Here is a 17,229-nt window from a genome sequence, read left to right as displayed (position 1 = left end):
ATCGATCAGGAGCAGTTTGGACATGTACACACGCTACAACTTCCTGTCCGATCACCAGTCGATCAAAAGGGAAATTGCATTGAGTGTTCCCAGCATAAGGTTTGGAAGACTGGGGTCCCATGCCTGGGCCTCACAGCACTTCCTACTCCACTGGTAAGGCAAAGTGTCAAGAGTAACAAATTTCTTTACATGAGGGATATTACAACATGTAATTAATCAGTCACCCATGGAAATGGCAGAGTTGATTTACTAAATGGGAAGCGCAGTAAAGTTTCTCGGTGAGTAAGAGATTATATTACCAATCTATTTTAATTAACATAACTAATGTAAATTAATGACAGTATGTTTGTTTAGGCTGAAGTTCCTCTTTAAAGTGTACATGAGGAGACATATGACATGCTGAGATAGACATGTGTACTTAGTGTTCTCCCCAAGCCCTATTAGCCCGGTGCTCCGCACGAGCACGGCCAATTCTGGCGTGCACCCTGCTGTTGGGTTTCCTCCTCACTCCCCTCCTATCACAGCAGCTCATGAAGAGGAGGGACTAGCCAGGAGTGCAGTGAATACTAATTTGGGGCATGCACAGACTTGCAGCTAGAGGGCAGCAGAGTTCACACAGATGATCCTACTCAAACTTTATCCAGATCTGCTGTTGGTGACACATGGCACAGGAGAGCTGCAGTCTCTGCATCATTAGTATTCACTGTTCTCCTGGCTGGCTCTGTCTCTTCTCCACATGAGGCTGCCCTCCTGGAGGTAAACTGCTCTAGGCTGGAGACACACGCAGAGTGATTTTCAGATTGTTTTTTTTTTTTTAAACTGCTCCAATTGACTTGCATCAAAATTGTAGCAAAATTTCCGCAACCGCATTTTTTGAAATACCCTGCCGCGATTTTAACGCAATTTTAATGCAAGTCAATGGAAGCATTAAAAAAAAAAAAAATCTAAAAAGCCCTCTGTGGTGTGTCTCCAGTGGTGGGGCTGGGATTATATAGGCTCTAAATTTAAAGGAAAAATGAGATGAAAGTAGTGTCAGGTTTTATACTCACCTTGGGCTTCCTCCAGCCCCCCTTGAGGCCGCTTGGTCCCTCGCCATCTCCCCGGGCCGCTCCTGTTTCCCGCTGGATGGCCCAGTATTCTGGACAAGTCGAACTTTGTTGCGCATGTGCAGTCTGGCCACGTTCTGCTCTATCAATTATAGGGAGACTGGGGGGTCCAACAGCTGGCTCTAGGGCCCTGGGCAATTGCTTAGTTTACCCCTGTGGAATCGCCGGCCCTGTATTTGTCTGTCCCTCCCCACCCCACTAATTTTTCATGCCACCCAGCTGGAAAAAAATTCTGGGGAGAACAGTGTGTACTGTATGCATAGTGCCAAGAAAACACATAACTAGGCTGTGTTACTTATTTTCTTTTTATGTCTGAGAGAGTAAAAGTTCACATTTGCAAGTGACAGTTTCTCTTTAGTTGGGACTTAGTCGACTATAGTGTAAAGAGCGATCAGATAATTCTAATCGGAAGTGAAATATTGTAATACATCGCTCACTACACCATCAATGAACCAATCTTTGCTTCCTGTCTATCACAACCGACAAGAAAATCCAAATTTCGGTCAATGAAAATCCAATTGGACAACTGTTTTTATAATTGTTCATAATTGATTGTGCCCATCAACGGAGATTATTTACAACCAGTCCAATCACATCCGATCCGAATTATCTGATCGCTCAAACGATTTTTCACTAGAAATTGGACTGCTACTGGCCCTGTTTACCATCACTGATAAGAAATAACAACAATAAACTCTTGCCTGGAAGAGAACAGCTTCTGAGTGCAGGGTATATATAAAATGGTCAATAGTTCATATATTTTATTTTAACTCTGGGACACTTGAAAGACTGTCATTGAGCAGAGACAATAAAACATTAAATTTACTTTTTACGTATTTAAAGATAAAACTGGGATGTCTAAAAAAAGGAATTTTTTTAGGAATAGGGGGATAGATACAATTGTCTCATCAGTTTATTTTCACCACTGGTGCACTTTAAGGGGAACCCTTAGGGGAACACAGAGACTGCCACCTTCATCCTCTAATAATCACTGCCATTTGCCTGAAGAAGGTGCTGATGCTCTTCTGACAATACTGTATCTGACAATTCTGACAATACCATATTGAGTATGCACATCAGATGCTCTGACTCTGCTCTGACTCTACTGCTTGCATGTTCGTTGCAGGCATGTGACTCAAAATCAAGGAAAACCAAAAGCTCAGCATAATACCCAGGCAATTGGCGTTGTTTAAAAGGGAATGAAGATGACAGCCTCCATATTTCTCTCACTTCAGGTCCCCTTTAAAACAAAAGACATTTGAAAGTTTCATCTGCACATGATCGATAACTGACATCCATAATACATCACTTCCGAATAGTGGGTAGAAAATACAATATCATCCCTTCATGCCTTTATAAATCAGGTGTACATCCACAACTGCTGGATTACAGAACACCTGTAGCTTAGTCATTTAGGTGATATTACAGTTGTGTTATAATTCAGCTTTATTTTTTAAAAAAAGTGTAACTTGCTTACAAGGACATAAGAACCAATTTTCTAATTCCACCCACTGTTTTGGAGTCAGACTGTACATTAGAGATATCACTTCTAGCTCATGTAGAGGTGGAATCTTCATTTTTATTTTTGTTTTGAGAAGTAAAATTTTACTTTGCAATACTTTCAATAGGGAAGCTTTTAGGTTCCTTTACAACCAGTGTGAAAAATCTTGACAGTTCTGGTTCTGTAAAATCTAAATAGATATACAGCAACATCTGTGTTCACTAAAACATCAAACTGTATGCAGAGACATGATGCTATATTTACGAGTCCTGTCTCTGGATGCATGCTTGAAGTGATCATATGCAAACATCCCTGCTGTTTAATGCTCAGTATCCTTAGTAAATTACCATCTGTAACACACACTCTACAAAGCGCAGTAATCCTGGAAATTCCTCATAAACGGTCAATGCCAGCAGTCCAGTTTCAGCACCATTCTGTATGATATGAGCATAATATATTGCAGAAATATTTTACAATAATATGTCATCTTTATGTAACTACATATGTAACTATCTATGCAGAGGCATAACTAGAAATCATTGGGCACCCCCTGCAAAACTTTGGATAATGCCCCTCCCCCTGCACACTGAATAGGGACTGTTTACAAATAGTAGACAATCCTAGTAGTAGAATAGTGCTAATGTTAGCGAGATTCTACTAGAGGCAAAACCCTGCGCCCTTTTCTCCGGGTGCCTTTTTTTTTACATGTATTCAATCTCTATAGCCATAGCATGAAACCTCTCTATAACTATAATTTGAAACACCAGGATCATCAGTCCACTTCCATCCTTACCTCCTTGATGTGAAGGAAGTCTTTGGGATCGAAGTTGATGGACATTCCCTGCACCGGAGCATCATCTCCAGGAGCCGGGATGTATCCTACATTCGTCCGGACAGCAAAGGCCACAGGCTTGGTCTGTAGGGGAGCAGAAGGTGTTGATGTTTATTCAAGGATCTTCATTTGGAGAAAATTTCATAAAATGTACATAACAGTCATCTGCATGTGGATTGTCATCTTTGTAGCTTCTCTACTGAAAGTTACAAATCAGTTACAAAGGTGCAAATAATTTTCACTATAGTCTTATTTCTATCATTAACTCAAAGACAATAATCTCTAGTAAAACTGCTGCTGCAGTGCAACAAACACTAAATTTGATGATTGGCAGCTGTGGATTGTTGCATAAAGTAAACCTGATTCTTCCAATGTCAAAATAAACAAAGGTCTTCACTACAAAATCTTCACATAAACAGGATGGCATCCATGAAAATACAAATAGTAAGTGGTGTGCCCTGATCCCACCCTCCGTGGGAACATTAGCGGGAAATTCACAGTACAGAAGCATGCTGTTTCGGGTATTTGCCTTTTTTATTCATAGATCTACAAATTAGCCACTAGAGGGAGATCTCCATTTAAGTATAAGTCTGCCTTTCTTATGAAACAAACAGAAAGTAGGGTTAGTATTTTGCAAGCCCTACCACCGCCACTGGTGTTTTCCAACATAGGAGGTCTGTGCAGCCTCTGTCCTGTGTTGAGATGTCCATCCCCTCCACAGCTAAATGATGCAATTTCCAGTGAGATCGATGGGTCAAATAATGTCCAGCATGTCTGATCAGCTCTCAATCGAGAACGGGATGCATTTTCAGATCAGTACTGCACAAAATCGATCCCATTCTCTAATGGGAGCAGATCATATATGGCGGAAATTATCAAATTGACGCATCAATCTGACAGGAAATTGTATTGTGTGTACCTGCCTTGAGACTAATGCTGGGCATACGCTGCTCGATTCTCCCACTCGATCGATTCCCAGCTCAATTCCGCAGGCGATTCTCTTATCTTCCGCTCGTTTTTCTTATCTTTTTGCATTGTCTTCAATGCGGAATCGAGCGGCGAAATTATTGGGCCGGAGATTGGACATGTCGGAAATTATCTATCGAGCCATCTAAATGGCTCAGAATCGAGCCGTGTATTCCGAGCATAAAGCTCTGTTTTTTTCTCTCTCTCTTTTTTTAACACTGTCCCCGGCTAAGTGTCACATTTTTACTTTTCAGGATCTCTAGTCTACTTAATAACTGGCAAAGAAAATGTACAGTACTGTATTACAGTCAAACTTAACAGCAAGATAATGGGGTCAGAAATTATTCCTCCTATCTACCTGGCAGGTGGTTGCTATTTTGATGCCCCCCTTATTATCAGGGAGACCATAAGTCTTCACCCCATACTATTACCCTTGCCACCTCCTGGGCACCAGATTTGAAGAACAGACTTTTGTGGGTAATAGGTAGGGGGAAAGGTTTTCCTTATCTTTACAAGGTACCCACACCCCAAATGTTGTGGGTTGGTGTTGGTAAGCTCCACATTCACAGGCAGTGCATTCCTGGTCACATACTGTAACGAGCAGTGCACACAGATTTGCACTGAATGCAGAATGTCACTTAATGTGGAAATACTGAGGACCAAAACCAGGGTAAATGTGAAATAAAGTAATGATTTATTTACAAGGACAGGATATATACACAAGTGATGCTGCAATTGGTGCATGAACATAAATACAAATGAATTGTACAACTAGCAATATGATTGCAGGCAATTGTCTTGCGATCAGACATACACAAACCAATAATAATATATACAGTGTGCACACAGTGAACCCCGGACCCTATCTAACTAAGCTAACTAACTAAAATATATACAGCATAATATACAATCAAGCGCAGGACATATGCAGCAGGCAATAGGATAGTCAGCAAGCCGAGATCAGATACCAGGACATCAAGCAATACAATCAGTGAGCAAAAGAATAGTCAGACAAAGCCAATATCATACACCAGGGAGACAATCAATCAGGTAACAGGCAGACAGGTTACAGGTAACAGGTAACAGGACAAGTGACCAGAACACAGACTCTAGGGCTATCCACATCAATGAACTAGCAACAGTGTTCTGTTGTAGCTGGACTTATATACTCTGCAGGATGGTCATGTGACCTCTTCCAAGGCTGCAGAGACACAGTTCTTGAATACAGAGACCTCTGCTGGTGGGCAGAGGGAACTTCAGGAGGAATGTAAAATGTTCTTGAAATGAGGGGACATCTGCTGGTGAACAGAGGAAGTCCATACAGTTCACAAACGTCACCAGCAGGAACAGATCGTGACAGTACCCCCCCCCTTGAGGAGCGGCCTCAGGACGCTCCACCAGACTACCAATTCACATCCACCTGGGTCCCAAGAAACATTGGGCAAAAAGGCAGACAGCAGACTGGAGACCGTCAGGCAACAAGGCAAGATGCACAGCAGTCTGAAGAACATCAGGAAGGACCAGGAATCAGATGTCATCAGGAACGGCAGCAGGCAGAACCAGGAACCAGATATCAGGAAAGGCAGCAGGCAGAACCAGGAAGCAGATGTCATCAAGCAGGGCAGCAGGCAGAACCAGGAACCAGATGTCATCAGGAAAGACAGCAGGCAGGACCAGGAACCAGATGTCATCAGGAAAGGCAGCAGGCAGAACCAGGAACCAGATGTCATCAAGCAGGGCAGTGGACTAGACACCAGCAGGAAGGACAGCATGTAAACAAGTCTCCAGCCAAACAGTTCAATAGTATACCTCCACCAGGACAATCGATTTGGCTTTAGCAGAGGTCTGCAAAACTGGGCTTTGTTGTCAGAAGTCTGTAGGAGCTGAGGAACAACAAAAGTCTGAGGGTGGGCATCAACAAAAGTCTTTAGAGGGTGGGCATCAGACAAGGTAGCAACAGGCTGGCTAGCTTCAGGCAGGGTGGCAACAGGCTGGCTAGCTTCAGGCAGGGTGGCAACAGGCTGGCTAGCTTCAGGCAGGGTGACAACAGGCTGGCTAGCTTCAGGCAGGGTGGCAACAGGCTGGAAAGCTTCAGGCAGGGTGGCAACAGGCTGGAAAGCTTCAGGCAGGGTGTCAACAGGCTGGAAAGCTTCAGGCAGGGTGTCAACAGGCTGGCTGGCTTCAGGCAGGGTGGCAACAGGCTGGCTGGCTTCAGGGGTCTGGACCATTAGCTGAGCGCTTGGCTGGGCCGTTGGCTGAGCACCTTGCTGGGCCGTTGGCTGAGCACCTGGCTGGACCGTTGGTAGACACCCCAATACAGTCTGTGCAAGCTGAAACATATCCTGTGCGGGCTGGAGCAAAACCTGTGCGGGCTGGAGCAAAGTCTGTGCGGGCTGGAGCAAAGTCTGTGCGGGCTGAAGCAAAGTCTGTGCGGGCTGAAGCAAAGTCTGTGCGGGCTGAAGCAAAGTCTGTGCGGGCTGAAGCAAAGTCTGTGCGGGCTGAAGCAAAGTCTGTGCGGGCTGAAGCAAAGTCTGTGCGGGCTGACACAAAGCTTCCGCTGTACCTGTTGGCAGAGATGCAGCTGGACAGGATGGCAGAGATGCAGCTGGACAGGAGGGCAGAGATGCAGCTGGACGGGCTGGCAAACTTACTGCTGGACTGGTTGGCAAAGATGCAGCTGCACAAGATGGTAAAGATGTAGCTGGGCAGGATAGCAAACTTTCTGCTGGACCTGGTGACAGAGATGCAGCTGGACTGGTTGGCAAAGATGCACCTGGACAGGCTGGTAAACTGGTTGGCAGTGGCTGGAGCGAAGTGCTGTCCCTTGCAGACTTGGCAGGAGCTGTAGGCTGTGTAGACATGTCAGAAATTGTAGTTTGCAAAGATCTGGCAGGAAGAGATGAAGTTAACCACTGCTGTACCGAAAGTAAGAAGACTGTGAGCTGAATACAGGTTTCTGCAAGCTGGATGCAAAGTTCTGCTGGCAGGATGCAAGAGTCTGCAGGCAGCTGGAGACAAGGTTCTGCAGATGGCTGTATGCAAAGTTCATCAGGCGGCTGGGTGCAACAGTCTGCAGGAGGCTGGATGAGAGGTTCTGCAAGCGGCTGGATGAGAGGTTCTGCAGGCGGCTGGATGAGAGGTTCTGCAGGCGGCTGGAAGCAAGAGTCTGCAGCCGGCTGGAAGCAAGAGTCTGCAGGCGGCTGGAAGCAAGAGTCTGCAGGCGGCTGGAAGCAAGAGTCTGCAGGAAGCTGGAGACAAGGTTCTGCAGATGGCTGTATGCAAAGTTCATCAGGAGGCTGGGTGCAACAGTCTGCAGGAGGCTGGATGCGAGGTTCTGCAGGAGGCTGGATGCGAGGTTCTGCAGGAGGCTGGATGCGAGGTTCTGCAGGAGGCTGGATGAAAGGTTCTGCAGGTGGCTGGGTGCAAGAGTCTGCAGGCAGCTGGGTGCAAGAGTCTGCAGGCGGCTGGATGCGAGGTTCTGCAGGAGGCTGGATGCGAGGTTCTGCAGGAGGCTGGATGCGAGGTTCTGCAGGAGGCTGGATGCGAGGTTCTGCAGGAGGCTGGATGCGAGGTTCTGCAGGAGGCTGGATGCGAGGTTCTGCAGGAGGCTGGATGCAAGAGTCTGCAGGCGGCTGGATGCAAGAGTCTGCAGGCGGCTGGGTGCAAGAGTCTGCAGGCGGCTGGGTGCAAGAGTCTGCAGGCGGCTGGGTGCAAGAGTCTGCAGGCGGCTGGGTGCAAGAGTCTGCAGGCGGCTGGGTGCAAGAGTCTGCAGGCGGCTGGGTGCAAGAGTCTGCAGGCGGCTGGGTGCAAGAGTCTGCAGGCGGCTGGGTGCAAGAGTCTGCAGGCGGCTGGGTGCAAGAGTCTGCAGGCGGCTGGGTGCAAGAGTCTGCAGGCGGCTGGGTGCAAGAGTCTGCAGGCGGCTGGGTGCAAGAGTCTGCAGGCGGCTGGGTGCAAGAGTCTGCAGGCGGCTGGGTGAGAGGTTCTGCAGCAGGCTGGATGAGAGGTTCTGCAGCAGGCTGGATGAGAGGTTTTGCAGCAGGCTGGATGAGAGGTTTTGCAGCAGGCTGGATGAGAGGTTGTGCAGCAGGCTGGATGAGAAGTTCTGCAGCAGGCTGGATGAGAAGTTCTACAGCAGGCTGGATGAGAGGTTCTGCAGCAGGCTGGATGAGAGGTTCTGCAGCAGGCTGGAGGCAAGAGTCTGCAGGCTTTTGTGTCAAAGTTTGTAAGGTGATTCCACCTGGATCTGGTGCAACAGGTAGTAAATGGTGAATAGATGAGGTTGGAAAGTATTTCCGTTTATTCTTTGCTTTCTTGACGGTTTTCAAAGCGAGAACAGGCTCTTGGTATGTAACTGGATACTGCTTTAACCAAGGTGTAGATCTTTTTGCAGTCTGAAGGGGAACTGATTTGTGATTAGAAGCAGGTTTAACCTTAGCCACTGAGCACTGTGTGAGCTGGTCATTAGAAAGATTAGCAGAAGTAAAGTAAGTGGACAGAACTCTCTCCCATGCATCAATTAAAGGAGAAACAGACCTTTGCATGCACACACCCAAATCAACCAAAGTTTTTGCAGATTTTATACATGCGGAAACAAATTGTTCATCTTTCTGAGCATAATAGCTAATAAAAGACCTCCAATCATCATTCAAATCATTAAACAGACACTCAATCTCCCATTTTCTAAACGGAGGGTCCCAGTCACTTTTAATGGGAGCAGATAGATTACTCTGAACATAGCTTAAAGGGTTAATTGGCTCAATCTGTTGATTAGGCTGGTAATAGGTTGTTATAGCTGGATTTTTAGCTACCAAAAGACTTTGCAGAATCTGCAGCAGGGCTTGTACATCAGACACTGAAAAAATATTTTGCTGCACAAAATAATTAATTTGTGAAATTAATTGCTGCAATTCATCATAAGAGTAATCTAAAAACTCTTTATAGCAGTGTTTTCTATCCTCCTCTGCAAATATGGCAAAGTAATCTATGTCCTGCGGAGTCCAGTTTAACCCCATGGCTGGAACAAATGAACCTTCAGTATTTCCTAGTGACTGTTTTGGCTAGTTCATTCTGTAACGAGCAGTGCACACAGATTTGCACTGAATGCAGAATGTCACTTAATGTGGAAATACTGAGGACCAAAACCAGGGTAAATGTGAAATAAAGTAATGATTTATTTACAAGGACAGGATATATACACAAGTGATGCTGCAATTGGTGCATGAACATAAATACAAATGAATTGTACAACTAGCAATATGATTGCAGGCAATTGTCTTGCGATCAGACATACACAAACCAATAATAATATATACAGTGTGCACACAGTGAACCCCGGACCCTATCTAACTAAGCTAACTAACTAAAATATATACAGGATAATATACAATCAAGCGCAGGACATATGCAGCAGGCAATAGGATAGTCAGCAAGCCGAGATCAGATACCAGGACATCAAGCAATACAATCAGTGAGCAAAAGAATAGTCAGACAAAGCCAATATCATACACCAGGGAGACAATCAATCAGGTAACAGGCAGACAGGTTACAGGTAACAGGTAACAGGACAAGTGACCAGAACACAGACTCTAGGGCTATCCACATCAATGAACTAGCAACAGTGTTCTGTTGTAGCTGGACTTATATACTCTGCAGGATGGTCATGTGACCTCTTCCAAGGCTGCAGAGACACAGTTCTTGAATACAGAGACCTCTGCTGGTGGGCAGAGGGAACTTCAGGAGGAATGTAAAATGTTCTTGAAATGAGGGGACATCTGCTGGTGAACAGAGGAAGTCCATACAGTTCACAAACGTCACCAGCAGGAACAGATCGTGACACATACTGTAGCCTAAATGGTGAAGAACAGGTTCGTTTTGCAAGGTCCTACTTTTCACATACAGCTAAAGGTCCTGGAATACTGGACAAGACTCTGTTAGGTACTTTAAACCACTCATTTTGTCCAGCATGTTAACTAATAATGTTAGAGGTCAGCCATTAGTACAATACCACCTTTAAGATGCAGGTTTATTTACACCTGCTAGGATAAATAAAGATAATTCAACCTTTCCAGGTGTGTGCTTCCGGAGCTGTGCATAAGTGGTGGGCATGTCGATGGGTCTCTTCCTTTTGGAAGGAAGTGTGTGGTCTCATTACTGCTGTCCTACACGTTTCAGTTGAAATGGCCCCTGCGGCCTTATTGCTAGGCTACTTCATTAAATAGCTATGGTGGTCAAAGATTATTTGGCCTCGCAATGGAAATCCTCTACATTGCATCTTACCCGTCATACATAGAATAAACCAAATTATGATCTTTGAGAGGATGCTAGCTATCACACATGATCAAATACTTCACTTTCAGAGGACTTGGGCCATATGCAATTCACTTTTTCTCCTGTCCTGAGTTTTCTCCTAGGAGATAACTTTTCATCTTTGATTTAAAATAACTTTTTAGCACTTTGCAATGGACAAAGTACCCAAAACTAGGCAAAAAGTACTGTCAAAATTATGTTGAGTATTTGATTGCTTGCTGGTGGTGTTAAAGGCATTTTTAATAAGTTGTGAAAATTATCAACTTGGAGAAAACTCAGGTGAAAAAGTGAATTGCATATGGCCCCTGGGATTCCTAGATACAGCATGCTGACAATGTGGGTCTGTCTTTCATGGTATGTTTCACCTCAGAATGTGACATAATGGTGTCTTCAACATCTCTGCTGCTTTGTTGTTTGTATTGTGCCTCATTACGGGGGTGATACTCCACTTATTTGTGTTATGTGCATTTTATTTTCGCTAATTATTATCTATGATCTGTTGGCGGTTTACTCCATGTACCTTATATGTGACTTCTTGGTTACTTTTGTACACTTATTTTCTATACCCGAATAGGGCCTATATTAGGTCCAGTGGCTAATTGCTGCCTCTTAATGTATCTTCTGGTTTCTTAATAACAACTCTTTGAAACTAAGATGCAGGTTTATTTAGATTTTAAATGTTTCCTCTGACCAACTTGAAGTCCATGAAGACAGACCACAGGGCAGCAGGTGTACACTGTTTACATGGAACTGTAGCAATCTCACTCCCTTCCCCACTCTCTTGTTGTCTTATCTCTGCTTTCCTATACTGACCCATGAAATAGAGTATCAGCTCCATGGAATGCTAATGTATCATTAATCCTCCCCATTCCATGACAGCTCCTCTTGACTGTGTTCCTTTACCAGACACACGGGTAACTGTATTCTGGTACTACTGGGAATATAAAAGAAGAGTTTGGGTTCAGGAAAAGCACTTCAAACAGCAGAACTCAGTTTCCATTGTAATAGTAGGATTGGGAGAAGGGGTAGAATGGCAGCAGAATAGCAGCTGTGCTTCCATGTAAACTGTGCACTCCTGCTGTCTTGTGCAGAGCCAGGACAAGGTCCTCCAGCACCCAAGGCTGAGACACCAAAGTGCGTCCCTTCATCCCTCCCACTCCAGCCATCACACACTGATTACTAATAGACTAAGAGGTGCCCAAGGGCCCCCAACCACCTCCAACACCTTAGTCTCTAGTTATCTGGCTTGCAGTCACTACCATGTATCCCCTTTTCTTATTTCTCTCTGCTTCAAACACAATAGGGAAATGATAGCTGAGTGAGTTGTGTGCCCCCTCCTACACTGCGCCCTGAGGCTGGAGCCTCTCTCCCCTCGGCCAGGCCCTGGTCTTGTGCAATCTCTTCACTTGTACAATATAAATATATTAGTGACCATGGTAGTTTTTAGGCTTTAAAGAGACTCCATAACAAAAATTGCATCCTGTTTTTATCATCCTACAAGTTCCAAAAGCTATTCTAATGTGTTCTGGCTTACTGCAGCACTTTCTACTATAACAGTCTCTGTAATAAATCAATGTATCTTTCCCCTGTCAGACTTGTCGGCCTGTGTCTGGAAGGCTGCCAAGTTCTTCAGTGTTGTGGTTCTGCTATGAACTCCCCCTTCCAGGCCCCTCTATGCACACTGCCTGTGTATTATTTAGATTAGGGCAGCTTCTCTCTTCTCTCTTATCTTTTACAAGCTGGATAAATCGTCCTCTGAGCTGGCTGGGCTTTCACATACTGAAGAATTACAGACAAGGGCAAAGCTGTTTGCAGGAAGAAACGAGCAGCCTGAAACTTCAGTGCATGAGAACAGGGGGAAAGAAACACACAAATGATCTCTTAAGATTCAAAAGGAAGGGTGTATACAGCCTGCTTGTGTATGGATGTATTTTCTATGTGTGGACATACTGTACATCAACCTACTTCCTGTTTTGGTGGCCATTTTGTTTGTTTATAAACAAACTTTTTTAAACTTTTTAACCACTTTTAATGCGGCGGGGAGCGGCGAAATTGTGACAGAGGGTAATAGGAGATGTCCCCTAACGCCTAGGTTCTCAACGTGCGGTACGCGTACCCCAGGGGGTACTTCTGATGGTTCCAGGGGGTACTCAGACTTGCTATACTTAACCAAGAATAACAAATTTAGAGTTTTAGAAAATGATACATCCCATTTAAACAATACCAAATTAGTAATTTAGCTGAATAAAAGCAATAGTAAATGCTTGGAAATTGTTTAGAACCAATTATCATGTAATATGATACATACATACATTTGTCAAGGGGTACTTGCGAGAATGTTTACTATGCTAGGGGGTACTTGGCAAGTACAGGGTTTTAAAAGGGGTACATACTAATAAAATGTTGAGAAACACTGCCCTAACGCACTGGTATGTTTACTTTTGTGCGATTTTAACAATACAGATTCTCTTTAACACTCCTTGAACCTATATTGTTGTTTTTTTTAGAAAGTTATAATTACTCGCTAGGTCTTTTTCCTCCACCTCACCCTCTGAGCTCGGTGTCTGCTGACTTCCGCTGGGCATTTCCTTGGCCCTTCCTCTATCTGAGATAGATGGCCGTGGCACTTCTCTGCAAGGGGGCAGGGCTATGCTTGGGCTGCCAGCGGACATAGAGCTTGGGATAATTAGTTGGAGGAAAAAGGCTCAGCAAATAATTGTACATTTCTATTAGAAGAGGATCCATGGAAAGTTTAATTTCGACTGACTAGTCTCTTTATTTCTAATTTCTAAAGAAATTTAGTATAATTGGCGGTCACCTACTTACAAACAGTTTCCCTCCTGGGAGATTGTAAGTTGAATTTGTGTGTAAGTCGAATCGTGTTATACAGTACATTGTGAAATGTGGATAAATGATTTACTTAAACAACTCTGGATTCGGACATATAGGGCCTGATTCACAAAGCGGTGCTAACAGTTAGCACGCTGGTGAAAAGCCTTTTATCACGCCTAAACTCAGTTTAGGCATGATAAGTTTAGGTGTGATAAGTTTAGGCATGATAAGGTTTAGGCGTGATAGGTTTAGGTGTGATAAGTTTAGGCGTGATAAGTTTAAGCACCAACTGCGTTAGCACCGCAGTGCACAGCTGATCAAAAGTTTTGAGCTAGCCTAGTCTGGTGCACTTCGCATAGAGTTTAATGGCGCTGCTTTGCGTGCGGGACTTTGCACGCTATCTACACTTATCTAAACTTAGCATGCCTAAACTTATCACACTTAAAGAGAACCTGTACTGAGTGAAATTATTTAAAATAAACACATGAGGTAACTTCAAATGAACAATACATAGTTACCTTGTCATCCGTTCCTCTCAGAAGCTCGCCATTTTCTTCTGACAGTGATCCCTTCCAGTTCTGACAACATTTTGTCAGAACTGAAATATATCAGTTGCTGTCAGTTACAGCTGAGAGGGAAACTGATGTGTCCATGTTTTCCTATGGCTCAAGTGGGCGATGTTACAGTTTAACTATGTGCTGACCAGAAAGCTGTTATGGTGTAATGGCTATTTTCAAAATGGAGGACGGAGAATTCCATTGATCACAGTGGACAAACAGGACGCAGTAGAGGAAAAATAGATTGAGGAGTAGACTACACAGGAGGTAAGTATGACTTGTGCATGTTTATTTTGACTTTTAATTTTCAGTTTAGGTTTTCTTTAAACTTATCACGTCTAAACTGGCTTTTCACCAGCGTGGTGCAATGGTTATCACGCCTAAAGTCTCTAACTGGGTTAGCACCGCTTTGTGAATCGAGCCCATAGTATGAACAATTTTTTTGTCATTGTTTTCAGAGGGATTTTAATTTGTTTTAATAAACAACTTACAATACTGTAAAATGTAACAACTAAAATCTCTAATAACAGAACAGTACTGTATATTTTGTACATAGAGTCAACTTTGTATCTATGAAACACTGTAATTTGAGTTGTTTTCAACCACTTCCGGACCTCGATGATTGAAATCTACACCCTGTTTTGATTCCCTGACCGCTGCCAGGGTGTAGATTTCAATCATCCCGCCGCACGCTCCTGCCGCTACCGCCGATCGCGTCACTCTCTCCCCACAGCAAATCACTCGCCCTGCCATCTATATGACAGCAGAGCTGTATGAGCCAGTCACAAGACGATTTCATTGGCTCCTGACCCTGTCATCACTATAAGCCAATCCTATTGGCATACATTAAAGCAGTATAAACCCCTGACATAATATTCAATGAAAACATGTTTTCCTACTTTTTATATGCCATACGGTTAGCATATTTGCTTTTGTGCATAAGTATTATTATTTATTTAGAAATTATACGTTCCCAAAGTACACTTTTTTTTCTCCGAGAGCTTACTTTGCATTTTATTCATAACTGCTTTATTCATCATCTAACTTAAAGCAGAAGTGTTGCGAAAATCTTAAAATTTAAAACAGATACAAATAAGAAGTACATTCCACAGTAAAATGAGCCGTAAATTACTTCTCTCCTATGTTGCTGTCACTAAAGGGGCCCATACACTCAGCCGATTTTCTGGCCGACCGATCAATCGATTGCAAATCGGTTGGCCAATCGACCGATCGATGGCCGATTTCGATCAATTTCGATGGATTTCCATCGAACTGGCAGGGTGGAAAATTTAGGTCGATCTGATGAGATTGCTTATCATTTTGCATTGGCCTTAATGGAAATCTGATGGCAAAAAAATGCCATCAGATCAAATTTCAATAGATTTGAAACTGAAATCTATAGGAATTCTATCCTGGCAAAAAATGTTCTAAAAACGCATCAGATAGATCATCAGATGCATTTCTTATCTATCTGCTGCAAATCTGACGAGTGTATGGGCACCTTTACAGTAGGTAGTAGAAATCTGACATTACCGACAGGTTTTGGGCTAGTCCATCTCTCCATAGGGAATTCTCAGCATGGCCTTTATTCTTTATAAAGACATTCCCTGAAAAAGATTTACATAAAGATGCTGGCCAGCCTCCCTGCTCGAGGCACACTATTTTGGCAGTTGGACAGAGCAACTGCCATTCACTAAATGCTTTTAAAAATAAAGAAAACCATGAGAACCCCCCCTTTTTTCATTTGTCTGCTCCCTAGCCAAAACTAAAGATTAATTTCTGGCCTGGGGAGGAGCCCGTAGCAGCTGCCAGCAACAGAGGAAGCCAGAGGGGATACCAGTGGGTGGTGATCCTGCTGCAGCCATCCTTGGTAAGCAAGTCAGTGGGGTGATCACTAAACCACCAGGCACACAAAACTGCGCAAATGGGGACGACTAAACCACCAGGGAGGCAAGGCTTTATGGGATGGGGGCCACTAAATCCCCAGGGAGGCAAGGCTTTATGGGATGGGGGCCACTAAACCACCAGGGAGGCAAGGCTTTATGGGACGGGGATCACTAAACTATCAGGGAGGCAAGGCTTTATAAGATGAGGACCAGTAAACCACTAGAGAGGCAAGGCTTTATGGGACGGGGACCACTAAACCACCAGGGAGGCAAGGCTTTATGGTATGGAGACCACTAAATTACCGGGGAGGCAAGGCTTTATGGTACGGGGGCCACTTTACCACCGGGGAGGCAAGGCTTTATGGTACGGGGGCCACTTTACCACCGGGGAGGCAAGGCTTTATGTGACGGGGACCACTAAACCACCAGGGAGGCAAGGCTTTATGGGATGGGGACCACTAAACTACTAGGGAGGCAAGGCTTTATGGGACAGGGACCACTAAACTACCAGGGAGGCAAGGCTTTATGGGACGGGGACCACTAAACCACCGGGGGAGGCAAGGCTTTATGGGATGGGGGCCACTAAACCCCCAGGGAGGCAAGGCTTTACGGGATGGGGACCACTAAACCCCCAGTGAGGCAAGGCTTTACGGGATGGGGACCACTAAACCACCAGGGAGGCAAAGCTTTACGGGGTGGGGACCACTAAACCACCAGGGAGGCAACGCTTTATGGGATGGGGACCACTAAACCACCAGGGAGGCAAGGCTTTATGGGACAGAGATCACGAAACCACTAGGGAGGCAAAGAACTAAAGGGAAATTTATAGATTAAGGGATTGCCACAGAAAGCTATAAATGGAGGGAGGACCACTAGACAACCAGGGAATATGATAAAGCGGAGGGGGACCGCTACACCACCAGGGGATACTGTAAGGGAGAGAGATTACTACTAGAACATCAGGGTGAGGGGAGAACACTAGACTACCAGGAAATATTGAAGAGTGATGAGGAGCACTAAACCATCAGGGAATACTATGAGGGTTGAGGAAAAACACTAGATTACCAATAAATACCGTAAGGGTGAAGAGATCGAGACTAGACTAGCAGGGAAAACTAAATTAAAGAGAAACATGTCTTCCATGGGGCCCAGTGATTTCCAAAGGAAACAGAAGACAGGGTCTCAAGCTGGATTTGTGCAAGTATAGCGGTCATTTAATGTGCCATTGCAGACAAAAACACAT

General features: G+C 44.5%; 1 protein-coding gene and 1 long non-coding RNA gene across 9 annotated transcripts in view; one reads left to right on the top strand and one right to left on the bottom strand.

Annotated features, from left to right (window-relative positions):
• Window positions 1-17,229, bottom strand: part of CACNB1 (calcium voltage-gated channel auxiliary subunit beta 1) — a 154,923-nt gene that overhangs the window by 64,105 nt on the left and 73,589 nt on the right. For all 8 annotated transcript variants that reach the window (XM_068262726.1, XM_068262728.1, XM_068262723.1 and 5 more), the window contains one exon: window positions 3,401-3,523. In XM_068262726.1, the coding sequence (XP_068118827.1) occupies window positions 3,401-3,523 (123 nt within the window). The remainder of the gene's footprint in view (window positions 1-3,400; window positions 3,524-17,229) is intronic.
• Window positions 15,850-17,229, top strand: part of LOC137541446 (uncharacterized) — a 31,175-nt gene continuing 29,795 nt past the window's right edge. The window contains exon 1 of the long non-coding RNA XR_011025163.1: window positions 15,850-15,970. This is a non-coding gene — a long non-coding RNA (uncharacterized lncRNA). The remainder of the gene's footprint in view (window positions 15,971-17,229) is intronic.

Source organism: Hyperolius riggenbachi, chromosome 12 (assembly GCF_040937935.1).
Source record: "Hyperolius riggenbachi isolate aHypRig1 chromosome 12, aHypRig1.pri, whole genome shotgun sequence".
Classification (NCBI taxonomy): Eukaryota; Metazoa; Chordata; class Amphibia; order Anura; family Hyperoliidae; genus Hyperolius; species Hyperolius riggenbachi.
This window is presented reverse-complemented; position numbering and strand designations above follow the sequence as displayed.